Source organism: Xyrauchen texanus, chromosome 14 (assembly GCF_025860055.1).
Source record: "Xyrauchen texanus isolate HMW12.3.18 chromosome 14, RBS_HiC_50CHRs, whole genome shotgun sequence".
In the NCBI taxonomy this organism is placed as follows: domain Eukaryota; kingdom Metazoa; phylum Chordata; class Actinopteri; order Cypriniformes; family Catostomidae; genus Xyrauchen; species Xyrauchen texanus.
In genome coordinates this window covers 6,046,681-6,073,391 of record NC_068289.1, presented here as the reverse complement: position 1 = coordinate 6,073,391, position 26,711 = coordinate 6,046,681, and the positions used below count along the sequence as shown (strand labels likewise).

General features: G+C 38.4%; 5 protein-coding genes across 6 annotated transcripts in view; 4 read left to right on the top strand and 1 right to left on the bottom strand.

Annotated features, from left to right (window-relative positions):
- Positions 1-10: 10 nt before the first annotated feature.
- On the top strand, positions 11-6,634 carry LOC127655308 (potassium/sodium hyperpolarization-activated cyclic nucleotide-gated channel 1-like). Its single transcript, XM_052143048.1, has 5 exons — positions 11-114; positions 208-354; positions 463-700; positions 1,727-1,900; positions 6,320-6,634. Exons 1-4 carry the CDS (start codon positions 37-39, stop codon positions 1,894-1,896), a joined length of 633 nt encoding a protein of 210 aa, XP_051999008.1. The 5' UTR covers positions 11-36; the 3' UTR covers positions 1,897-1,900; positions 6,320-6,634.
- Positions 6,635-9,615: 2,981 nt separating this feature from the next.
- ska3 (spindle and kinetochore associated complex subunit 3) lies at positions 9,616-15,465 on the top strand. The gene is made up of 10 exons (XM_052143034.1): positions 9,616-9,740; positions 10,012-10,139; positions 10,395-10,456; positions 10,566-10,737; positions 10,875-11,325; positions 13,779-13,849; positions 14,005-14,195; positions 14,551-14,742; positions 14,838-15,050; positions 15,161-15,465. The coding sequence occupies exons 2-10, from the start codon at positions 10,031-10,033 to the stop codon at positions 15,176-15,178; spliced, it is 1,479 nt and encodes a 492-aa protein (XP_051998994.1). The 5' UTR covers positions 9,616-9,740; positions 10,012-10,030; the 3' UTR covers positions 15,179-15,465.
- Positions 15,466-16,439: 974 nt separating this feature from the next.
- sap18 (Sin3A-associated protein) lies at positions 16,440-17,810 on the bottom strand. Its single transcript, XM_052143050.1, has 4 exons — positions 17,660-17,810; positions 17,217-17,326; positions 17,013-17,135; positions 16,440-16,927 (listed from the first exon to the last, which is right to left on the bottom strand). Exons 1-4 carry the CDS (start codon positions 17,729-17,731, stop codon positions 16,771-16,773), a joined length of 462 nt encoding a protein of 153 aa, XP_051999010.1. The 5' UTR covers positions 17,732-17,810; the 3' UTR covers positions 16,440-16,770.
- A 1,358-nt stretch (positions 17,811-19,168) lies between these two features.
- Positions 19,169-22,670, top strand: LOC127655301 (uncharacterized). Its single transcript, XM_052143031.1, has 2 exons — positions 19,169-19,459; positions 20,396-22,670. The coding sequence occupies exons 1-2, from the start codon at positions 19,282-19,284 to the stop codon at positions 21,769-21,771; spliced, it is 1,554 nt and encodes a 517-aa protein (XP_051998991.1). The 5' UTR covers positions 19,169-19,281; the 3' UTR covers positions 21,772-22,670.
- A 1,206-nt stretch (positions 22,671-23,876) lies between these two features.
- lats2 (large tumor suppressor kinase 2) overlaps positions 23,877-26,711 on the top strand; it is a 34,190-nt gene continuing 31,355 nt past the window's right edge. For both annotated transcript variants that reach the window (XM_052143026.1, XM_052143025.1), the window contains exon 1: positions 23,877-24,055. The gene's annotated coding sequence lies outside the window, so the exon portion shown is untranslated. The remainder of the gene's footprint in view (positions 24,056-26,711) is intronic.

Sequence of the window (26,711 nt, the reverse complement as noted above, 5' to 3'; positions counted from 1 at the left end):
TGGATTGTCATGACTAGTATTGTGTCTGGAGCCCTCATGTACACAGTTATGGTCGCCAACACCGCTGTTATGATGACTGATGTGGACATAACAGCAAGAGCATACAAGAGCAAGGTGCAAAGACGAACAAATACCTTTCTTAAACAACATATTAGGTGTTTATTAGTTATGTCATTTGCATTTGTCTTTTTTGTTCTTTTTACATAGATGAATCATCTGGAAGATTATATGACTTTTATGAAGCTTCCTAAAGCCCTACGTATGCGCATCAGTGACTACTTTCAGGCTCGTTATGCAGGAAAATGGTATGATGAGAAGGACGTCCTAAAGTGGGTGTCCTCATCGCTCAGAGAGGTACTGCTTACTGTTGCGAAATCTTAATGTGTTAAGTAGTCTGAAATTATTTGTGTTTTTCTTATATAATATGAAGTGAAACAGTGTCTTTATAATTGCTTAAATAAGGACATTATGATGAGCATTTGCTCCAGTCATGTGAGAAAAGTCCCCATTTTCCGGAACCGTGATGTAAACTTCATCAATGCCATTCTCCTGGAGCTGCAGTATGAGGTCTTCCAGGGGGGTGACATCATCATCTATCGGAATGGTCCTGGTGACCGCATGTTCTTAATTGAACATGGGCAAGTCCTTGTGGAGAATGAGTTCTTCCAGAGGGAACTGTGTGATGGAGATTACTTTGGAGGTTTGACTCAATATATAAGTCTTAACTTTGTTTATGCATTGTTCTATATTGTCTTAAATACTGTATAGGTTTTGAATTAATGTGTCTTAAAATACAATAAACAATAGCCTAAATTATTTGGTACTGTATTGGCCCTTTCCCACAGGCAGTACTAAAGCCCATTTTATATATTTCCCCAGGGACTAGTACTTTTTGTCGCTTTCGCAACTAAGGAACTATAGTTCCTCGGAAGCGGTTCTAGCTCATAATCTGGAGTAGGTATTTTGGGGGCAAATAGGGACTGTGGGAGGTCCTGTAGCCTGTGATTGGTCAAAAACTCCTCCGTCAGTGTTGTTGATATTGAGTCGTGCATTCCAACCACATCAAAAGAAAAATGGTCGATACTAGTTGACGTCACTACAGTGGTAACTATTTGAATGCAAATGCAACAGGGGAAAATTCTCCTTGGGTTTTCTATTCCTCGTACAAGTTCTCATCTAGAAAGTTACTAAAGGAAAAGTACATTGATCTAGGTAGTGAAGGGTCTTATGTCGGATCCGGTGTTCTGTTCCTCATACGAGTTCTCATCTAGAAAGTTACTAAAGGGAAAGTACCAGGACTGAAGTTGGGAAAGGGCCTTATGTTGGATGGTTCCTGCAAGAAGGGCTCAACCACCGTAGGGGAAAATAAATCTTAGTTATCATAGTTATCCATTCATTTCTAGGGGCAAAATGTCAAGAAATGTCTAATAGATTTTTAAGAAACAATTGTATGTGGTTTGTGTGTGGTTTTTTTGAACTTCTAATAAGGCAAACAATACAAAACTGTTTTTTTTTAACAATTGAATAAAATAACTGGTGTAAAAACAAGCAATTCATCAATAATATCATAGGAATCACACATCTGAACATGCATGTCTGCAACGCCCTCAGTATAGAGTATATGAATTACTGGTAAATGTATATATCGCATTTCACAAATGCTTAATTGTTAATTTTTTTTTTAATCATGTAATTCCTTGTAATTCATGTAAATCTCCCTTTGCAGAGACTTGTCTTTTAACAAGAGGAAGGCATTTGGCAACGGTAAAAGCTCTGACAATCTGTCAGCTTTTTTCCTTGTCAGTGGACAGCTTTCATCATGTAATGGAGGACTACCCTGACATCAAGAGGGACATGGAGATATCACAATCGGACAAAAACATTCTGTTATGTTGACTAAGTAAGCTTGAGCCACAACAGTGACACACTTGTGGACCTGTAGCGCACATTTAACTTTTTTTTTAATTAAAATTTTTTATTGATTCAAACACAGACAAAAATAAATGTAACCACAAAATTATGCTTTCAGAATTAACTTATAACCCTATGCTTGAGGCAACATTTAAATAAATGTCCGAATTAAACACTCTGGACACTTTTGTCCAAACCACGTTCAAATGCGAAATAACGGGTTGTAACTTAACTTCTCCAGTTAGTTTAATAGAAAGGCTTTGCAATGGCAAAATTGGGGCAAGAAATTCCTGTTCAATACAAAACCAGGGAGGGGCCCTCTCAGGTGGAAGCAACTAATGAGTCAAATGTTTAAGACTGATAAAACAAATAAAACAAAATCTTGAGTAGGCCTAGCCCACCTTTGTCAACAGGTAACTTATTAAAATATAATCTAGGATGCTTATGCTGGAGTGGTGGTGGCGTAGTGGCTAATGCACAGGGCTGTTAATCAGAAGGTCACTGGTTCGAACCCCATGGCCACCACCATTGTGACCTTGAGCAAGACACTTAACTCCAGATTGTTCTGGGGGGATTGTCCCTGTAATAATTGCACTGTAAGTCGCTTTGGATAAAAGCGTCTGCCAAATGCATAAATGTAAATGCTTACCATTCCCATTGAAGGACTTCGCTATGCTACCAAATTGCTTGAAAAAGAGAGGGGGACATTTACAGGAAGAGATTGTAGCAGGTTGTTAAATTTTGTAATACAATTATAGATAAATATAATGAAGCCCACCTGCCCAAATCACTTGAAAATCTTTTTATTAAGGGGTCAAAATTAACTCTAAATAATTAGACAAATTGGCTGGGAATAAAATGCCCAAATACTTAATGCCCTGTTTTGGCCACTGGATAGCAACCAGCTGAAAAGACGTTACTGGGCAGTACGCTGTCAGAGACAAAGCTTCAGATTTGGACCAATTGAATTAGCATTTTTGCAAAAAGGAATTAATAATCCTGTGGTGGCAAGGCATAGATGTAATAGGTTCAGAGGCGAATAATAAAATATCTGCGTAAAGCAAAAGCTTGTGCACCACACCTCCTGCCATCACCCCTGGAAAATCATCGTCCTTTCTTATCGTGGCTGCTAACAGAACAATATGGGAAAAGAGGGCAACCCTGCCGGGTGCCCCTTTCCAGAGTAAAATAACCTGAAATTAATCAATTTGTTTGTGTCTATAAAGTAACTTAATCCATCCAATAAAAGTATTTCTGAACTCATATATTTCTAAAATCTTTAAAAGATAATCCCATTCTACCATATCAAACTCCTTTTCGGCATCAAGTGAGATGGCAGCCAACAGAGACTTATCACTCGATACTGACCACATAATATTGATGAAACGCATAATGTTATCAGAAGAGCTGCGGCCCCGAATTAACCCCACCTGATCTATAAGTATAAGAGATGTCATAACTTTACTTAATTGGTTAGCCAGAATTTTTTTACATCTAGCTGGATCAAGGAAACTGGATGATAACATTTACACTTGCTTGGATCTTTGTCCTTTTTAAGACTCAGACTGATCCGGGCTTGTGTCATGGTTGACTGAAGTTTTCCATTCTTTAATCATTCCATATAAACTTCTAACAAAAGAGGAGCCAATTCTGTACCATAAGATCTAAAAAATTCAGCAGCAAGACCATCTGGCCCCTGAGCCTTGTCTGTGGGTAAGGCCTTTATTACCTCGTCAAGCTCCTTTAGGGTTATCTCAGAATAAAGATAATTTTTTTGCTCATTCATAAGTTAAGGGAGATCTGATGGTTCCACAAAGTTTCTAATATCCTCTTCAGTAGACGAAGATGTGGAACTATAGAGATCAAGATATAATTATTTAACAGCTTTATTAATATCAATGGCTGAGGTAAATATTTCACCACTAGCAGTTTTCACTGAGGGAATGGTAGAAATAGACTCTCTCTGCTTTATATATCTATCCAAAAGCTTCCCTGCTTTATCCTCTGACTCAAAGTATGACTGTCTTGCCCTGAATAACCAAAACTCAACTTTCATGCGACAAAATAGTATTATATCTGTATTTCAATCAGGTCAATTCTCTGAGGCCATCAGACGACATTCAGCGCTTCAGCTCTGCCTCGGTACTTTTAATATTCCCTTCCAACTCCACAAGTTCTCGTGCTTTTGATTTCTTGGTAAATGAGGCATACTGTATGATCCGACCCCTAAGAACAGCCTTAAGTGCCTCCCAAGCCACACCCACAGAAAAACTTTGATTTCAGTCTTTAACATTTGTTGGAAATCAGGATTTTGCAAAAGGGATACATTAAAGTGTATTTATTTGATTTATTTTTCTCCATATGTGGCATCTCTAAGCTCACCAAGGCATGATCAAAGATGTTTCCAATTGAGCAATCAACAACAAATGAAATGAGGGACTTAGATATATAAAAAAATCTATCCTAGAATAAATTATATGGACTGATGAAACAAAAAATTACTGTCCCTACCAGATGGGTTCAAATGTCACCAAATATCTGTTAGACAAAGATTTTTACACATTCTGTGAAGCGTCAATGTTGCTCTAGGGGGCTTACACAATCTTTGCTTAACTAGAGTCCATCAAAAGATTAAAGTCTCTTTCGAATATTATATCATGAGGGGTGCCAAAGGCTTGCAACATCCCTTCAAGATCAATAAGCCCTGATCATCAAAGTTAGGTGCAACATTTTTCCCCTGAATTTCTGCTAAAACAAAAATAATTCTCCCTAATTTATATTTTTTCCCATTGTTCTCCCACTTTGACATGCGCAATTTCCAATGTGCTTTTTTAACTACCCTTTGTAAAACAAACCCTACTCAATAGGCAGAATAAACACAAAGAATGTGTAGATTAATTCACAGAACTGTCTCTAAGGTGTGTCCCTCCACAAAACAAATTCCAACTGGTATAAAGCCATTCAGTTTTCTCAGACAGGCAAACAAGTGTTCTGTGAGCCAGCTATTTATGAGTGCAGCAGATGACGTAATCATTCAAATGTCCCGCAAATATACTCCACAAAACAAACCCCAGCCAACAGGAGGCATAAGCACAAGGAACAATTGCTCCACAACTGTCCCGAAGCGGTGTTATTCCACAAAACAAACTCCAGCCGCTAGGCGGAACCAACACAAACAGAAACAAATATGGCGCCCAGCTTCCTCAGACAGTCAAGTCTATGTTCAGTGAGTCAATCCACTCACAGGAGAAACACCAAATGGATTACTCACTCCATAGTATTTATGAAGGACAGTGCTTGTTTGGGACATGTAAATTACTTTGCCACCATTCCTATGTATCTATTCTCAGTTTGGCCGGAAACATCAGTGCAAAAGCAATCTTCCATTGATGTAAGAGTTTATTACACTCCTTGAATCGATGACGTTTCTCTCTTGTCAAATTCACAAAGTCTGGGAACAAGAAAATATTGTGATTCTGCCAAGAAAGCTTTCCTTTGCTCCTTGCCTCACGCAACAGAAGATCTTTATTGGATGATCTAAAAAATTTGGCCAGAATTGATCAGGCTTGTTTCCCTCAGCAGATCTGCGAACTGTGACTCTGTGAGCTTGCTCGATTTCCAGATTATGGCTCTTATAGGAATTTCACCATATCTATGCCTTCTTCCTGCTCAGGAATTCCAACAATCCGTATGTTATTTCTTCAACTCCTATTTACAAGATCTTCCAGTTTTTCCAAAATATTTTCTATTTTGGTTGTGAGCGGATTAGTGGATTATCCCTTTCCGATGACTCCAGATAATTGATCTGTTTGAATATCTGCCAGTCTTGTAACCAACTCGGAAAATTTTGTTTCCATCACCATAATCGATCGACGTATTACAGCGAGACCCTCCAAGTCAGCAACAACCTTCGTCAGCATCACAGACATGTTGGACAGTTAACGCTGGATTTCTGCTCCTGCCGCACCAGTGGAGTGGTGGTGGTGTAGTGGTCTAAAGCACATAACTGGTAATCTGGTAATCAGAAGGTTGCTGGTTCGATCCCCACAGCCACCAACATTGTGTCCTTGAGCAAGGCAATCCCGCTCATTTACCTTTTAAATATTTACAAAACAATTGGCATACTGCATATATAGCATATAGCTCTGCTCTCAAGTTCTTTCAGGTTGGATCTCTATCTTTTAACATCCTATTAACAAAACTATGAATTTTAACATCCTATTAACAAAATAATCCTGTACAATTTTTGAAAGCAGTAATGTACTTTAACATATATTATATAACAGACATAATAATTTCATGTTTAATGTTAAATACATGTTTAAATATATCAGCAATCTCATCAGATCTCTTTCCCAAACACACAAACAGTCTCAGATGCTAACCTACAATATTTCTGTATTCATAGATGCAGTTAGACGCAGGAGGAAAGTTACACTTCATCTCCATTATGCCTGTGCTGGAATCACATGGATGGCTACACCCACAAGCCCCTCCTGCATCTTTCTCAGCATGCAATTGGCCAGATAGAGCCAGTCTTTTCTTGGATCTTCATAAATAGCAACATATATTTCAGGATGTCTAATTCAACTCTACTATCAGCTGATGGATTCAAGATATTTCAAGGGAGGAAGGTGTGTCTTGGTTGCAAGCAACCACATTGGAATATGATTCCTATAATTATAAAGACAGAAAGTTTTTAGGCTGTATGCTGACCCCTTTTCCCAGCTCCTGACCACTCTTCTTGGCCTCTACTGCTACTGCCCAAGTCTCCACAGGAGGATGCACCATGACAGCCCAGCATTGTCTGTCATAATTTTACTCTAATATTTTTAGGATCTCAACCAAGTCTATATTAGGACGGCCTGATTTCTGCAAATTAGAGACTTCTTGATGAAAATAAAAAAGCTGGTTAACAAAATGTAACTAAATTCACAAAAATAATGCGGACTATTATTGATGAACATTTATGGGGGTTAAAACCTTCAAATCTGAAACAGTAAAAGTTTCTAAAAATGCAAAAAGGTTTTGGTAAAATCTTAACTCAAAGTAGTTCCTGTTTTAAAGGTTAGCTGCTGATTAAATATAATTTAATAATAAAGTTCCTTAGTAAACATGGAACGTTATCATTTCACTCTGTTTTATTGTTGATCTTTTGTTCTGAATGCTTTTTTGTCAGGGACAGAGTACATTTTCATTGCTCTAACTACAAAATAAAATCACCACTCAGGGCCATTTCTGAGCATATGGGGACCCTAAGCGAAATCCTTCGAGGAGCAACCTGGTTAAAGCTAGAAACAGCCCTGGTATTAGTTTTCTTTTTCAAGGGTATATGTTAATAAGCCCTACATAAATCACTATGCATATTAATGGTTAATTAATCTATCATTTTAAGTCTTCAAATCTAAAGGGACTTATAATATTTATTTATTATCTACTGCTGTTCACATAAGCATTACTTCACATTCCTACATACATACAGGCGGCCAAAAGTTTGGAATAATGTACAGATTTTGCTCTTATGGAAAGAAATTGGTACTTATATTCACCAAAGTGGCATTCAACTGATTACAATATACAGTATAGTCAGGACATTAATAATGTGAAAAATGAATAAACTTAGATCCATAACACTCTTTTCCAATTGTTGTCCAATGTCTGTTTCTTTGCCCACTCAAACCTTTTCTTTTTGTTTTTCTGTTTAAAAAGTGTCTTTTCTTTGCAATTCTTCCCATAAGGCCTCCAGCCCTGAGTCTTCTCTTTACTGTTGTACATGAAACTGGTGTTGAGCGGGTATAATTCAATGAAGCTGTCAGCTGAAGACATGTGAGGCATCTATTTCTCAAACTAGAGACTCTGATGTACTTATCCTCTTGTTTAGTTGTACATCTGGCCTTCCACATCTCTTTCTGTCCTTGTTAAAGCTAGTTGTCCTTTGTCTTTGAAGACTGTAGTGTACACCTTTGTATGAAATCTTCAGTTTTTTGGCATTTTCAAGCATTGTATGGCCTTCATTCCTCAAAACAATGATTGACTGACGAGTTTCTAGAGTTAAGCTTCATTTAACAAGCCAAATAGCTTTCAGCAGTGTTGGATATAATGGCAAGTGGTTTTCTAGTGTCAAATTAGCAATTTAGCATGATTACTCGAGGATAAGGGGTTGCAGTGATGGCTACTGGAAATGGGGCATGTCTACATTTTATTAAAAAAATGACTTTTTTCAAATAGTGATGGTGCTGTTTTTTACATCAGTAATGTCCGACTATACTTTGTGATCAGTTGAATGCCACTTTTGTGAATAAAAGAACCAATTTCCTTCCGAAACAGCAAAATCTGTACATTATTCCAATCTATTGGCCACAAATTTACAAGAAACCGTAAATTATCTGAAAGCATCTGAAAGATGCCATTCAGAATATATAAAATGGGTATTTCTCTAGGTCCAGGTTGATATACAAGGCTTGTCAAGCAAGAATGCTGGATGTTTGCTGGAGCGTGAAATAAAACAATGAACCATGGATTCTCCTTTCACCAGTGGCTGAAGACTTCAAAGCTGACCCCTTATTTTCAGAATCCAAGATTATAAATTATTCAGATGGCCCCTGACATGGACTCTGCAGCCTTTGAAGCATTGTGCAATTACTTACATAAGGGAGAAGTTATGGGGTGTGTGTAGTCACTTCTGAGTCATCAGTTATTTTTAACATATAGGGGTGACTGCATTGGTAATCTACTCAACCCTACTTATATTCAATGTAAATATTCTAAATAAAATATAACACAATACCAAACATGGTTTAAAATCTTTGTTGCGTTGTTATCTATGTTGTTAATGGGGTTTCTTCATGTTCTGCTTCTTATTGGAGTAGAAATGGAAAACACTTTAAATAGGTTAAAGAAAAAAGCACATTTAATATGGGAACAAATAGGCCTACTCAAATACTTTACAGAATGTGAGAGAGAATGGGTGGACAATCTGAGCAAGTTAATTCAACCCATCGAGACTCGGGCACAGTACCCATAAATACATGGATGGATTGTGTGATTCGTCAAAGTCGCTTTAGCAAGTCAGTCCACCAGCGGCCATTTTGGACCGCTCTCGGGCAGTAAATGTAAACAAGAGGCATATAAGCGCAGCCCCTATCTACTTGAATGGGGAAAGACAACATCTCCAAAACGATTGGCCAACATTACGATCAAAGAACATACTTCGAATCAGCAGTAAAATCTGACAAAAATGTATAAATTGTGCTTCTTGGCCTCAGATTACCCTAAGAAACGTACTTTTCTCTGCTAAGTTAAAGCGTTTGCGAGCTCTTGAGTTGATTGACAGGTTATGTCTATGTCTTAACGGTGATTGGCTCTTCTTCCTTTAAGGCGGGACTTCCTTTCTACATCCAATGAGCATTCCAATTTCTCCCATTCAAAACAGTAGGCTATGTGGGTCTAATTTGTCACCAATACAAATAAGAACATAAAGGTGTTAATCGCACTAGCCAATAGAAAATATTGTGAAACCAATTTCTATCTTTCTATCTTCTGTTTTATATCGACATATACATTAAAGTGCACCAATTTTCACCTAAAACATTTTTTTGAAATCACCAGTCACTATTTTTTATATATTTTTTGCGATGATGACAGCAAACATCCACTAGATGTCAGTAATGAGCCGCACGATGCTCAGTTCTGTCGATTTTCATGCGAGGAACCTGGATGTACCGCCAAAATTGAAACAGAAAGGAGTTAATTTTTATGTCATTTATTTTGTAATCTGCTTTACAAAACCACAGTACTCTGTGTACAGAGTAGTCTACAAATCTATAGCGGTATGGTGCGTTTTTAATCTGTTCTCGCTATACTGTGTATTTCTGAATGGAAACGTTATGATAACGATGTTTCCTATGTTTGGTTGGTTTCATTATTTGTTATTATAAACTTTGCGTATTACGTGGATAATCGCAGTCCAAAACATTTATTATTGTTTCTTTAATGATATGGAAAATGACAAACGCCTCTAAATATTATCCTATTGTAGTATTATATTATTTAATTGTTTGTTTTTTTAATTATTAAAATAACGTCCTACTGTCATTTTAGTCTATAACGTCCTGAGAGCATGAATCCCTCTGAGCGTTTCTTTGCAAAGCTCCGAAAACTGACTGTTTATCTGAAGACTGAAAGCAACAGTCTCCTGCATGCAAGTCAGAACCTCAAAGATGACGAAGGTATGTTATCAGGAAATATCGCTTACTAAAAAGTAGTACTTTGGTTTCTTAATACACATGGAAGTACCTTGTAAATACCAAATTCATACCAAATATGAATTTCACTTCCGTAGTCAAAATACTGTGGTATTACCTGTAAAATAGCTCAGTATTTATGCAAGGGGTGTTGCCGTTCATAAAAAGTAATCAGATAATTATATTTCCATAGGAACAAGTATTAATTGACTGGTCAATGTTTTCTGTGTTCTTATGCAGAAGATGAAGTGAATGGGGCTCAAGCACTATATCAGCTACTCTCTGAAGTTAGAGCACTTAAAGTATGTGTGGATGCTAATTTATGGTCCATGTTTTCAGTGTTTTAACTTGAACATGTTTTATAAGCTATATTAAATAGGCCTACTAAAATAATAACTTGCATATATGTAGCAGCAAGTTCAGGATCAGGTGGCTACACATGATGCATCGAGTACTGAGCTGAGGAGCTTCATCAGAAAATGTTTAGTGTTGAAGCAGAGGACCACAGAAGACATTGACAGACTAAAGAATCACTATGAGAAATATGGCTACAGACCGCAAAAATCAAGACCGGGAAATACAGGTGAATGTTTATAATATATATATATATGACCCTAGTCGATGTCTAACTCTACATTTAATATTCATCACAATGAAAGAAATAAGTGGTACAGTGTATTGTGTTAAGCTGATTTCTCCAACATTTGCTTACTGTTCTAGAGATGCACAGTACAAAAGAGGATGAGGAGCAAGCAGAGAGAGAGCTTGAAAAGACTGATGAAGCACAGGAAGATGAAGAGATGGGACAAGTGATTTGTGAAGAGGGCCAAGAATCAGAGACACTAAAGAAGATGCCGCCACCTTCTGTCGACCAGCTACGGACCCCAAAGCTCTCAGATTTTGGCCTGTCTGCTCTCCATTTTCAAAGAGTGGTTGGAGAAGCAGAGCCACCCCAGAGTATCGGTCCTGTCCCAGCTGTTGCTCTGTCACCACCAACATTTGTCATGAACTTGCAGCTACCCCAGCAAGAGACACCAATGTGCTCACTGCGTATGGACAAGGATGCACTGACCCCACGACTCGAGGACTTTGGCATCTCCGAGGATACTATGTGCTGGAACAATGATTTCACCATGGATTTGTTCAGCAAGAAACCACCAAAGTCCAGCAGGTATACTTGAATCACTTTGCCTTTTTTGTGAAAATCAAATCCAGAAAAATAGTTTTGCTTCTGAAAACACAATGTGCCATTTTGAGAATATGCTTCATATTTGTCGCATAATGTGGTGGTGGTGTAGTGGGCTAAAGCACATAACTGTTAATCAGAAGATCACTGGTTCAAACCCCACAGCCACCACCATTGTGATCTTGAGCAAGGCACTTAACTCCAGATTGCTCCAGGGGGATTGTCTCTGTAATAAGTGCACTGTAAGTCGCTTTGGATAAAAGCGTCTTCCAAATGCGTAAATTTAAGTATTTTTGAAGAATATCTCAGCTCTGTTGGTCACATAAAAGCAATATATAAGACTCCAGTAGCTAAATCCATATCTTCAGGAGTGATATAATGTGTGTGTGAGAGAAACAGATCGATATTTAAAGAGGTTATGACATCATCTTTTGTTTTATAATTTTATCTTCCCTTAGGTCCACTTATAATGTTAGTAAAGTTTTCTTGTACCATAACAGTCATATTTTAGTAATTCTATATAATAATAATTTTCCACCTTGTTTCTGGCCCGCTTTATGAAACACTCCGTTTTAAGCTGCCTTTCACTTTAAGACGTCAATGTAAATGCCCACTGTTGTGATTGGATAACATAGTGCAGCCCTTCCAATACAGCCATTTTTGAAACTCAATCCAAAGAAAATGAACAAACTTTATAAAACTACATTTCAGGGTTAACACCTAATATACACCCATGTTAGCCAACACATCCACCAACACATTTCATCTGAATGTATCAAACTGATCACTCAAGCACAGCACAAACTATCAAACAGTCATAACATTTGAAACATTTTTGAATAAAATTGGTTACTTATGGTTTGTCATCCAATAGTCCAATTTTAACTGCCCCATCTTTCAATAGCAGTTCCTCTGCAAAGCTTGAATCATATAGTGACTGGTTCACAAGCAATCCACACTGATATGAGCCGGGAAAAAAAACATACAATCCACATTGAAATGTTCTGAATGCGCAAACATATTCACGGTGATGTTGGGTGCTTCAACAGGCTGAAGTAGAGACGTTGGTCTTCAACAAAGCAACAACTCACATCTTACGTGTTTGTTTACACAAAGGACACTGTGTCTTTTAAAAGCAGCATGATAACGGTCAAAGCCATGCACGTTTATGTAGGAAAAACTTTTAAATCCACATGAAGGTGTCCTGCATAAGTCCCCTTTGGATGAATATCCCATGACCAGCCATCACTCCTCATCACCTGTGTGACTGACTGAGCACCAGTGGGCAGGGCCAAGAGTGCAATGACGAAAAATAGGCATTGATGTCTTGCTGAAGTGGCAGTTATATTCAGATTTATTTAGTCCTTGTGACGTCACAAATTCCAAATGAGCCGTTTTTGCAGCTTGGTTAAATATGCTCTTTTTCTCTTGAGGAAGTTTTCAGTTCTGAAACTGACAGTATGTTTTTATAGTACCATGACCTATTATACACCGATCAGCCACAACATTAAAACCACCTGCCTAATATTGTGTAGGTCCCCCATCTTGCCGCTAAAACAGCACCAACCTGCATCTCAGAATAGCATTCTGAGATTATAATCTGCTCACTACAATTGTACAGAGCAGTTATCTGAATTACCGTAGACTTTGTCAGTTCTAACCAGTCTGGCCGTTCTCTGTTGACCTCATCAACAAGGCATTTCAGTCCACAGAAATGCCCCTCGCAGGATGTTTTTTTTTTTTGACACCATTCTGAGTAAATTCTAGAAACTGTTGTGTGTGAAAATCCCAGGAGATCAGAAATTACAGAAATACCCAAACCAGCCCATCTGGCACAACAATCCTTCATGTGATTATCTAATCAGACAATGGTGTGGCAGCAGTGTATACAATCATGCAGATATGGGTAAAGAGCTTCAGTTAATCTTAATTGGACTGTGGCATGATTGTTGGTGCCATATGGGCTGGTTTGAGTATTTCTGTAACTGCTGATCTCCTGGGATTTTCCACACAACAGTCTCTAGAATTTACTCAGAATGGTGCCAAAAACAAAAAACATCCAGTGGGCAGCAGTTCTGTGGACGGAAATGCCTTGATGAGAGCTGTCGATGGAGAATTACCAGACTGGTTCAAATTGAGAAAGTCTGTGGTAACTCAGATAACTGCTCCGTACAATTTTGGTGAGAGCAGGTTGGCGCTGTTTTGGCTGCACGAGGGGGACCTACACAATATTAGGCAAGTAGCTTTAATGTTGTGGCTGATCGGTGTGTCAAAAGATCAAGGGAAATTTTATGCATCATGTCATGACCATGAAGTCTTTTTTTTTTTCTCTGCCCAGTTGGTAGAGATATGCACAAAGACTGCAAATTGCCAAAAACAAAGAAGTATAAATGAATGTGGAAATTGATAGTACAGTATTTTTGTTTTACCTTTCACAGCAAAAAAACGGAGAAGGATCAAAAACCCCCTCATGCCTTTTCCACTGTGCCTAGCAATGGAGTTGCCAATGGTAAAAGATTACGGTTAAAACATTGTAGACTTCTTTGATTCTCTATGTTTGATTTGTCTAATTCAGCAACATGATTACTGAACATGCAACAGAATACAAAAGATATGCTCATACTCCAACTTTAACTCGTATGTTTCTGTTTTTAAATTTTTCAGAGAATTTGGAATCCCCAGAGCCTCCTGTGTTTTGCACCCCAGGATTTAAGATTGAGAAACACAGGGTCCCATCTTCTCCACCACTGGACAGACAGAAAAATCTTGATTCTCCTCCTCCTCCTAATAACTGCCCTTCTACCCCAGAGTTCTCCACATTTGAAACACCATTTGTCAGCAAGCTCCTAAAAAAGGTGTTTGTTGTTTAAAGTCATGTGCACCTGATAATGTTGTCCATGCTTTACTTTAGATTAATTCACGCCCCCAAAAAAATTATTCTGTCATAATTTATCATGTCATTCCAAACATGTAGGATTTTCTTTTGGGGAAAACAAAAGACGATCTTAGGCAGAATTGTATCCTTGGTAACCTTTTACTTTCATGATATGGACAAAAGATACAGTGATGGTGAATGGTGACTGAGAATTGGCCTAATATCTCTTTTTGCATTCCACAGAGAAAATAGGAGTATGAGACAACTTTATTTTGGGGTGAACTATCCCAGTTAATGTCTAATGATTCCACTCACCCACTGCAACTGTATCACAGCAGGCCATAGAGGAAGAAAGTGGTAGGCCCAGGGGTTTACTGGAGGGCAGCTTTCTCCTACCAGATGTCTCAAACATGAACAGAGCTCCATCGTTTGATGTTTCAGAGATGCCAAAAATCTTCAGTTATGGAGAGGCGGCCATGCCCAAGATGCCTACTCTGCACTCTCATTTTGGGAGTTCTCTTGCTTCTGTAAGCACTGCATTAATGCTGCATTGAACTCAATGCTATTGCAAACAGATTGGTGAAGAATGCAATAATTGAGTATTTCCTTTTACTGTGAACAGAAACCTGCATCAGGTGAAATTCTCCCTGGGAAGAAGATGGGGGCAGGTAATGTGTTGGAACTGAATCATACCCCTGTCCCCTTGCTGGAGACTAAAGATGGCCACAACCAGGATTGGTGCCTTTCAACGCCAAAAATGAGAACAAGGTTCCATACAGAGCCATGCACACCAGAGATGCCGGATATAAGTTCTGTCACACAGGATATCTTAAAAGTGAGTCACCATTTTATCGTCTGTTAATGGCAATACTGCAAATCCAGCTTTTTATGTGAATGAAAATTTTAAATATATGGTTGATGTTTGATATTCCTTTTTTCTTTTAGCTTGTGGCTCAGTGCTAGTCTTAAGTACCCACTACTGGATCTGTGCTGCAGAGCTCAAACTAAGCCATAAAAAAGTGGCACCAAGAGGAGAACTGCAGACATTTGTCTGCTGCATCATCACCGCAGTCATCCCCTTTTGTTCCACTGACAGTGTATTTGATTAAAACTTAAGTAGACGTTCTGAAAAAAAGAAAATGGCAGTGGCTTGGTTATATGCATGGAACTGACTGAATTGGAATTAAATTGCAAAATTCATTACCAAGGAACTATATAAATACCACTATCTTGTTCCACTTATGACTTTTCCAGTTGTTTTTGACCCATGAAATTCCATCACTTTTTCCAGATATTCACAATGACTGAATATGTATTTTCAAGGAGAATTTTATAGAAATTGTTATCTTGTATCCATTAAAAAATATATATATATATATATATATGAGTGAACCAGAAAAAAAAAAAAACACTGTGTGTAACTACAGACATTTCAATGACTTTTCCCTGTCTGGAAATCATAATAAAATGTATATTATATATATACACACACAGAAGGGATATGGGCTGCTCTGAGACCCTTTAAAGGGATAGTTCACCCAAAAATTAAAATCCTTATTTACTCACCCTCATGCCATCAAAGATGTGTATGACTTGGTTTCATCTGCTAAACAAACATTTTTTAGAAAAATATCTCAGCTCTGTAGGTCTATGCAATGCAAGTGAATGGTGGCCAGAAAGGCCCAAAAATCACATAAAAGCAGCATAAAAATAATCCACATGATTCCAGTGGTTAAATCAATGTCTTCAAAAGGAAATATAATAGGTGTGCTGCTTTCTACCCAATTTGGAATTCCAAATGTGCTCTCGTAGTGACTTACCTCAATCCAGGTTGCGGAGGACGAATCTCAGTTGCCGCCATGCCTGAGACAGTCAATCCACGCATCTCATCGCGTGGCTTGTTGAGCGCATTACCACAGGAGACGTTAAGCAAGTAGACGATTCACGCTATTCTCCGTGGCATCCATGCACAACTCCCCGCGTGTCCCACCGAGAACCACACATTATAGTGACCACGAGGAGATATCCCATGTGACTCTACTTCCCTAGCAACGGGACTAATTTGGTTGCTTAGGAGGCCTAGCTCAGCACACCCTGGATTTGAACTCGCGACTCAAGGGGTTGTAGTCAGCATCTTTACTCACCGAGCTACCCAGACCCCCTGGGGTTTCTTTATTGAGATATAGATATATATAAAAAAAAAAGTAAACTAGAAAGATACTGGAAAAAAAAAAGATTTATTCAATGTTTGTTAACGAAGTCATGGTAATGAGACTAAAATTAAAAAGGTAGATCTGGTATAAAACCCAGATGAACATAAAATATTAATGAAAAATAATCTCATATACATAACCTCAAAACCCTAATATTTGCTCAATCCTGATCCTGGAGGTACAATATAATGCCAAGTTTAGTTCTAACTTTAAAAACAATTGAATGAACCAGCTAATCAAGGTCTTGTGATTCACATTTTAAAACAGGACTAGAACTAAACACTGCATGAAGGTAACCCTCCAGGAGCAAGGTGTTGCAAGGTGCAGTCTTTTTCAGGAGAGTCAGTAGGGTCTCATGCGTCCTTGAATAGGTGGTGCGCGGTTAGGCGGTGTGATGGCAATGTCTAGGTAATCTCCAATCTGGAAGCGTTGAGACTGAAGTGTCATGGAGTCATCTGCACCTTTGCGTCCTGAAACAGTATTGCCAATCTCTTTAACCCTGCAACAAAACCAGCGGATTTTATTCATATTCAAAATAGACCGGTTTTGACAAAGAACAACCCATAGAGGAAGTTTGTCATTACCTGTAGATCTGTCGCTTAGGATCTGGGTAAACAATGGCAAATCCAAAATGTGTGCCTTTCTTTCGAGCTTCTGGATAGACCTCTTTCACCAGACTCGTCAATTCTTTTAGAGTAGCATCCATCCTGTAAGCAAAACGGACACTATTCATGATCATGCAGATCCCCTTCATTTCTAATGTACTGTAAATTTAACATGCTACGCACCAGGTGTAAATCTGAAGCTCGCTAGATGGTACATTTCCCCGGGCAAACTCGTCCATGCGATGATGCCTCCCGTTGTTGGTGGTAAACACCCTCAGGAGAAGTGGGCATGTCTGACGAACAACAAACACACATGAAGAAATTATTTAGGATGTTTCTTCGAAACACAAATCAAACATGCATTTGTAATATTCACTCAAAATAAAAAAATAAACCGTTTAAAAAAGGTAATTTCAGTTGACGCTACAAACTACAGTTCACCCATATAAATCAACGAATTGCATTCGAAGTGTAGAAAACTGCACTGATTATAATAGCAGCATTTAAATTTTCTCCAGTGAAATGAAATGCGTTCATACGTTTTATTCTTATATCTCAATGTAGCAAATTAGCTTAGCATGCGAGACGCTTCATGTTCATGCAAACACTAATAACAAAAAACAAACCTTTTCTCTGTCCACTGGCTTTTCTGGTTCTTTTTTAATTTCCTCCTGTGTCACCCTCGATTCCACAGCCATTTCAATCCAATTTTGTTGGAAATCAAACAAGAAATCGACGCTCACACCGCCTGTAAATGTTTGATCCTGGCGCACGGTGATGATATCACCAGCGACCAATCACAGCCCACCGTTGACAAGTATCCCTGGCTGCAGTGCAGAACGGGGCGTGGCTACAAGTGCTCGGTCTTGTTTTTATGGGGTGCATGATAGGAGATGCGTTTTAAAATAGTGTAGCCCGATAATTTGTATTTTGGTGCTGTGGCAATCAAAAGTGATTACCTCGTGGTTCATTGCAAATAGATGTAGTAAGACTGGTGAACAAACTGTGTCGATGTGTCTGCTGTCATTTAAACCTGTAAATCAAAAAGTTGCGCAATTTCACAAAGCCTTCATTATAACGCATGGTTAAAGAAATACATTTTGAATTAAATTAATTATAAAATATGTTCATTTTTGAAACTGAAAATGAAATAAATTGTATCAGTGTTGTTGTAATATAAACATTTTAATTTATAACCCAACATATGGATTCTGAAAACCAACAGTGCCGTCTACTGTAAATTCACTGTAAATTACACTCCAGTACTCACAAAAATTATAAAAACTATCCTAATATTGGGGGACAGACTTCAAACCCATGTCGTTCGTTCAATCACTCGTTCATAAGGCATGTGCTAGTAGGCCTATGCAACGGGCAATTCTTGAGAAGAAAAAAAAGCATGCACTTTTACTCTCCTGGTTTCTGCCATAACAGCTCATCATCATGAGTGATTCTTTTGCATGATTAATAATAGATTATTTTATTGACCAAGTTTGCTTTATGCACGCTGTCTGCATCTGCTCGATCTATTGATTACTCTGCAATTAAGGAATTTAGTCATTTTAATGTATGCCATCAACAATAGCAAACTGATAAAAATTGTTATGCCAATCTTGAGATAATTGTGATGCTTTCACTCATATTCTATATTGATTCATATTCATTTATTTGAAGGGTTGTAAACGATTAACTTCTCCTCGCTCCAAAAATGTGTCAATAAATAGTCAGTTACAGTGGAAAATAAGGAATATTGCATGAGGCATACAGTCTATAACTGTTATACCGGTGCATGAGCACCAAACACAAAAAAAAACACATATACGTGATTTTCAGTTAGCATTTGTTTAAGAACATTTTCACGTTCAAATCAAATTTGTTCCTCGCTTTTAACGTATGGATAAAATCCATGGAATTTAGGAATGAATATCACATACAAGTAATCAAATGGTTTGGCTCAACTATTCAATATCTCTCAAACAATGATAACACCTGAGAGACGACCAAATCTATCTTGTATGTCTATGAAAGATGAACGAGCCAATGAGACTATGTTGTAGGCGGGGCGATACGTGTAGCTCCGCCCTAATGTGGCACCACCTCATTCTGCAGACTGCAGCCAGGCCCTTCTCACCGTTGACGGCCCTCGAAGTGACGGCTTCAGCTCGAGCCGCCCAACGCCATTTTGGGAGTCAGATTGTAAATATTACTAGTGAAGAAAAGCGCGTAGGACCACATATTTGTTCTTAATATGGTTCACACTTGCGTAGTGGCCGGTTGTCGGAACAGGAGGACACCTGGAACTGCATTGTCTTTCTACAGGTTTCCACGGGACCCGGAGCGAAAGCAGCGGTGGATTGCTGCTGTTAATCGAGAGGGATGGGTGCCAAACGAGGGCAGTAGACTCTGCAGCACACACTTCATTTCAGGTATGTAAAAAAATGGACACTGTCAAACGTGATGATTAGGCTTTGCATTATTTTTTGCACTTTTTAATTAATACTAAAAGGGGAAAATGGTATTATGGAAGATAATGGGCGTTAGCACGCCTTAGTGCATATTAATGCATTCATCTTTGTAAAGTAGGCCTAATGATAATCTCTGAAACGAATGTAGAAGTTTCTAATAGTGGGGGGAATTGCATTGTGCCCCGTTTGATGCACATTGTGTGACATAATGTTAACTTAACCATTATGATACACTTTGAGTCAGAGGTTAAACTGTATCAGAGATTTTTATACAAATATTTCAGCTCTGTAGGTCCTCACAATGCAAGTGAATGGTGGCCAGAACTTTGAAGATCCAAAAAGCACAAAAAGGCAGCATGAAAGTAATCTATATGACTTTAGTTGTTAAATCCACGTCTTCTGAAGTGATATGATAGGTGTGGGTGAGAAACTGATCAATATTTAAGTAATTTTTAACTATCAATCTCCTCTTTTGGGGAATCACATTCTTTGTGTATATCGCCACCTACTGGGCAGGGAGGATAATTTATAAAAAAAATGTCTTACATTGATCTGTTTCTCACCCACACCTATCATATCGCTTTTGAAGATGTTTATTTAACCACTGGAGTCATATTGATTACATTCATGCTGCCTTTATGTGCTTTTTGGAGCTTCTTGCATTGTGAGGACCTACAGAGCTGAGATAAAATCATTTGTTTGTGTTCAGCAGAAGAAAGAATGGCACACATCTGGGATGATGACAGAATTTTCATTATTGGGTGAACTATCCTTTAAGTTAAATGTTTTAACTGTTGGTATTATTATTTCATTTATATTTATTCATTTAACACAAACTTTGATCCAAAGCGATTTACAAATGCAGAATACAAAATTTTAATCCTGTGGAATTTACAGGTAAACAAGTGAAGAATCCTAGATCTCCCGACTATGTACCGTCAGTTTTCACTTCAGCACCACTGTCCCCGCATATGAAGGAAGCACGTGCCTGCGAACTTTATGATAAACAAGAGGCACAAGTGGAGGCAGCCAATGCTTTGCTCTTCCTACAAGGACAAGGACGTTTTTTGGAGGACCATGGCCAGATCCAAAGTCAAGAAGAGCCAGAGAGTGTTTCCTCTTCACTAAGCAGTTGTGATGAAGAGGATGAGGATAATGATGAAGATTATTTCAAAGAGGAAGAAATCTCACTAACAAGTATAAGCAATGGAGGAAAACCAGTCAAAAATATCCCCTCCAAGTCCCCCGACTATGAGTCCAGTCTTGAGGCCGTTAAGAAAGAGAATATGGAACTGAGGGAATCATTAGACAAGATATCACTTACAGAGGCATCATTCAGAAATGATCCAGAAAAGGTTAAGTTCTATACAGGATTGCCAAACTATTTTGTGTTTGAGACCGTTATGTTGCTTCTTGTGCCCCATATGAAAGGAGACAAATATGCAAAACTTTCAAAGTTCCAGCAACTGCTCTTGACACTAATGCGACTAAGGCTTGATTTGAAAAACCAAGATTTGGCCTATCGTTTTGGGGTAAAGGTTGCAACGGTGACCAGGACTGTCCATCGGATTATTAATATAATGTTCGCCACCCTGGTGCCCACTACTGTTTTTTGGCCATCTAGAGTTGAGCTCAGGAAAAACCTACCTGCATCTTTGCGTTCCACATATCCAGACTGCGCAGTGATCATCGATTGCTTTAAGGTGTCTCTGGAAAAAGCTTTCAGTGTAGATGTAAATCAACAGGTTGCATCCACAGCATTGACAGTGCCTGCTCAGTCCACCCAGTCAGCCATGGTGAATGAGCTGAAGTATGTGATTGGTGTTGCTCCACAAGGTGTGGTTACATTTGTCTCAAGGGGAACACCGGGTCATGTCAGTGACAAGAATCTAGTAGAGAGTTGTGGCCTCCTCTGCAAGCTCCTGCCAGGTGATCTTGTGCTGGCTGAGCATGAATTCGACATTGGGGACTTGGTGGTAGCTCGCAAAGCTGAACTCAAAATCACTAGTAGAAACTACATTGAATGTAGCCAGATGGGCCAAGATGGAAAAGATTCCTCACTTTTTGGCACATTTTCAGATATGGCGAATATTCACAGGCATGTTGGACGGGTTATAGAGATGGTCAAGAGGAGATATTCAATGTTGACTGGACCAGTGGAGAGTCCATTCACAGTCATAGATTGCACTACCAATGTGAGCACTTTTGATAAGATAGTGCAGGTTGCCTGTGCCTTGAATAATCTGTGTATCTCTGCTGCTCCCCTGGAGTGATGTCTCACTCTACGGAATACAAGTTTCTTGGCTGTTTGAAAGTGATCTTGACCTGTAAATTGGCTAAATGCATCTTTATTTTTTTCCCTATGTATGCAGAACACTTTATGTTGTTTATCTCTGTTGTTAAAAGGGGATTTTGACATTTCTAAGAGCATTTTATGCAACCTAAGGACCAGTTTATACTAAACATATTCATCAGGCTCAGTTCACTGGACCATCTACTGTTTTTTTTTTTTTTCTTCTTTTTTTTATGAGGAACTTCCTCATTCTAGTCTCTAGGCTGACTTTGTAAATGCTCTGATTTGATATGAGACATTCCATCAATAGCTTAACTTTAATCTGGTATTTAGGAGAGCAGAGTCTGTATGCTGAGAATTTAAACAATCCTTGGCACTGATTGAAGAATGTCTTCCAGAGATGATAATAGTAATAGTCATATGTTATCTTGCCTTAGGTTCCAGTGCCTTCACCTGTGTGATGCCTATACCATTTTTGCACTAAATCAACAGTCCTTTGTTTTTTGATGGCCTTACCACTCTACCATGTATTGTAATTGTATGTTAGTACCACAAAATTGCAATTGAGCTATTTGCATTCCTATGTGGTTGTTGATTTAAATAAACATTAACATTTACACAATATATTCCCTTTAGCTGGATCCTGAAATTTTGCCTTTGCACATGTTGTTTCCCCAGCTATCACTTAACTTTGTTTGTTTGTTCTGTTTATCTATGTTATGGTTTGTAAAAGCAATGATGCTTGTGTTTAATTTTTCACTTGATTTTTGATATCAAGCTGCTTTATTCAAGTGTTCTAAGTGCAAAGTTCACCAACGTGACTGGAATATGATGTACTATACTGTTGTATAACATGTATGAAAATATCTGTCCATAAAATGGTGAGTACTTGTTACTTAGATGAATTTGTCATTTTGTTACTCTTTATTCCTATAAGTTTAATTAACTTGAGTCAGATACAGTACATTTTAATTTTGCGTGTACAGTTTCTGTGTCGTTATCATTCGTCAGAACAGGTCACGTATCTGTCTCAAAAATATCACGTCCTTTAAATGTGATATTTGTTTGATTTCCTTTGGGACTTGAGACAAAATACCAAAACCTGATCAATCAACAGTCCCCACTCGAGAATCTGAATTTAAAACAAGTATTTTAAAGGGATAGTTCACCCAAAAATGTAAATTCACGCATTACTTACTCACGCACGTCATCCCTGATGTATATGACTTTCTTTATCCTGCTGAACACAAATTAAGATTTTTAAGAATATTTCAGCTCTGTAGGTCCATTCAATTCAAGTAAATGGTGGCCAGCACTTTCAAGCTCCAAAAAGCACATAAAGGCAGCATAAAAGTAATCCACGAAAGTCCACTGGTTAAATCCATATAGTTAAAAGTGATATGTTTGGTGCGGGTGAGAAACAGATAAATATTTAAGTCCTTTTTTTACTATAAATTCTCCCCCCTGCCTAGTAAGTGGTGATATGCACAAAGACTGAATCACCAAAAGAATAAGAATGTGAAAATGGAGATTTATAGTAAAAAAAAGCTCTTAAATATTGATCTGTTTCTCACCCACATGGTTTCTGAACATATGGATTTAATCACTGGTGTCTTGAGGATTATTTTTATGCTGTCTTTATGTGCTTTTTAGACCTTCAAAGTTCTGGCCACCATTAACTTGCATTGCATGGACCTACAGAGCTGATATATTTAACAAAAAATCTTTATTGGTGTTCAGCAGAAGAATGAAAGTCATACACATATGGGATGGCATGAGGGTGAGTACATATTGAGAGAATTTTCATTTTTGGGTGAACTATCCCTTTAAAGGTTTAAAACATAATAATAGTTATTATTAGTGGGTAGTTTTTCTATAAGGCTACCCAATTTCATTTCCATACAAACAAGACAAGCCTTGTAGTGCATATAACCGCCGATATGTTCCCCTTTACAGGGATTTTATCTGTATCAGAATCCCAGCGTTGTAAATGTCGGAAGCCCCGCCCAGGGTATGTGCAGTGCTGACGTGCATGGGTGCGTCACGTGATACCTCTGGAATGTTAACAATGCAGTAAGTGTCCAACTTTGTACTGCATTCTAATTCTGCCGTGAGTAGCGAGAAAATGGAGGACAATCCCATGATTTTCACTGTGTACTTTTCATGAGAGGACATCGAAAAGCGATCCTAACATCAGATACATAGTTACAACTTTACTCAAGTCTAAACCAGTTCTTGGACTAAGTTACCACTTAAATCACTTGGTGAGTCGCTCAAAACTTTATTAATTTTCAACTCACTGGGCATGAAACGTATGTAAGGTATTTATATATTCGATTTGCAGTAGCATATTCTTTGTAAGTGTTGGAAGGAAGCGGTATTCCTCATTTAAAGTGAGATAGGAGTGAACAGCAGCACATTCTCCCTGCATTGGAATGCGGAGTTGCTCCAGCGGATCTGCGTTCCTCTCGCTCCGGTCGCTCAAAGAGCTAACATTTCTAGGCTCTAACTGGAAAGGCCCAGCAACTCTATTTCTTCTCAAAGTTTGTTTGTATACATTAAAGCAAATAATGGTCGCTCGATTATATAGGCTACCGAGAATCGTACGAGAAAATGTGCATTAAAACATTTTGCACTCTTTATGCGATTGTATCCAGTTTTTACTTTAGAGAAAGAAAACAAATGGTAGAATTAGTATTTTTTTTTAAACTCACCTTCACAAATATAAACACTTTGACTAATTGGTACATCTGTTCATTTTAATGCATTACATTTATCGTTGGCTGCAGTTTGGATATTTTCTTTTGAGTAACAAAATATCTCTATTTTTTTCTTATTTTTTTGTTTACGTATCTCCCGCAGTCAAACGTCTAGACAAAATTGGACGTTATAATTACGCCAAAAATGCCCCACAACAGACCTATTGCATTTCACATTGACTGTTTTGAAACTGTGTAATGCACCCCACCCACTAAATTGTTATATTTCTCGTAAGATTTGCGCTCACGAGTTATTAAACACTCTTCATATTGACTATTGTCGTTTTTTTGCTTTGCTGGTATATTGTCATTATGCTTTTGCATGTGAATAATATAATTAAATTGATGATTTAATAAATTAATTGGTCCGCGGGGAGCCTTGTCTGGTCAAAGCACTGAACCTGCTGATATCTGGGTATTAGAATTATACCATTATTTTGAAGCACATACAATCCTTTCATTATTACAACTCAAAATAAATAACTGAAGTCTAAGCAATGGTCTGATTTCATCATGACACTTTTGGCTTACTATCACTGTTTACACATTTATTATTTGACATCTCACAAGTCCTTTTCATCTGCCAACTATTGTGCTCATGGGGTTATTTATAATTAAAGGTTGTTATCATAGCATTTAGTGCCTTACAATGAAAGACACATAACATGTTTATTTATTGCAACAGTGTGTTTATGGTCAGTTAGGACAATATTCCCAGCTCTGGACCTCATATTACCTCACTGACCTGTTTCAATGCTACTACAGATGTAGTGTTATTAATGGCTTGTGTTATAAATATGAATATGATAAACTATTTGCTTTCACTTGGATGATCTGTAAAATATTCCTGTATGGTGTGTTTTTGGATTAGTGTTTAGACGTTGTTCTTGTGATGCAATAGTACAAGTTTTGCTTTTGAAACCTGGAATGGAAAGCATGGAAATTAGACAACATCTCCTCTAGACTTGGCATAGTGTTTGCAATATTGAGCACCAGCATCCCAAAAAATGTGTCTGAATGAAAAACAAGCACTTACAATCTCCCCATTATTTACACCATGATCAATGGAAGCATGGATAAATGTTTCATATTGCAAGCCAAATCTACACCCTTGTGTTTGTACATAGGCTATACACTTATGAGCCAAAACATTATGACCACTCATTGGTGAAACAAATAACATTGATCATCTCCTAACAAAGCCACATGTCAAGGTCTGAATAGATTATATGGTAAGCGAAAAAAACTTTCTCATAGTAAACATGTTGAATGCAGGAGTAAAGACCTGAGCTACTTTCACAAAAGCCATATTGTTTTGGCCAAATGACTGGGTCAGAGCACCTCTGAAACGGCAAGTTTTGTGGGGTGCTTCCAGTCAGAAGTGGTGAGTACCTACCGACAGTGGTCCGAGGTGGGACAAACTGGTGGCGGGGTGTTGGGCGCCCAAGATTCATCGATGCACGAGTGCAACGAAGGCTATCCCGTCTGGTCCTAATCAACAGAAGGTTTACTGTGACAGAAGTCACAGAAGATTTTAATGACGTTATGGGAGGAATGTGTCACAGCACACAGTGCATCACACTGCTTCGTATGGGGCTGCCTAGCCACAGATTTGCCAGAGAGCCCACGATGATCCCTGTCCACCGTTGGAAGCGCCTACAATGGGCACATGAGTATCGGAATTGAACCTTGGAGCAGAGGAAAAAGGTCGCCTGGTCCGTTGAGTCCCACGTTCTTTTACAACACATGAGCGACCATGTACATGTGCACCGTTTACCTGAGGAAGTGATGACACCAGGATGCTTTGTTGGAATACGACAAGTCGGTGGAGGGAGTGTGATGGTCTGGGCAATGTTCTGCTGGGAAACCCTGGGTCTGGCTATTCATGTGGATGTCAATTTGACACCTACCTAAACATCATTGCAGATCAGGTACACCCTTTCATGGCAATGGTATTCGCTGATGGCAGTGGCCTCTTTCAACAGAGAAAATGCGCCCTACCACACTGCACACATTGTTCAGTTATTGTTTGAGAAACGTGATGAAGAGTTCAAGGTGTTGCCCTGGCCTCCAAATTCCCCAGATCTCCGTCCGATTGAGTGTCTGTGGGATGTGCTGGGCCAACAACTTGCAGGACTTAAAGTATCTGCTGCTAATGTTT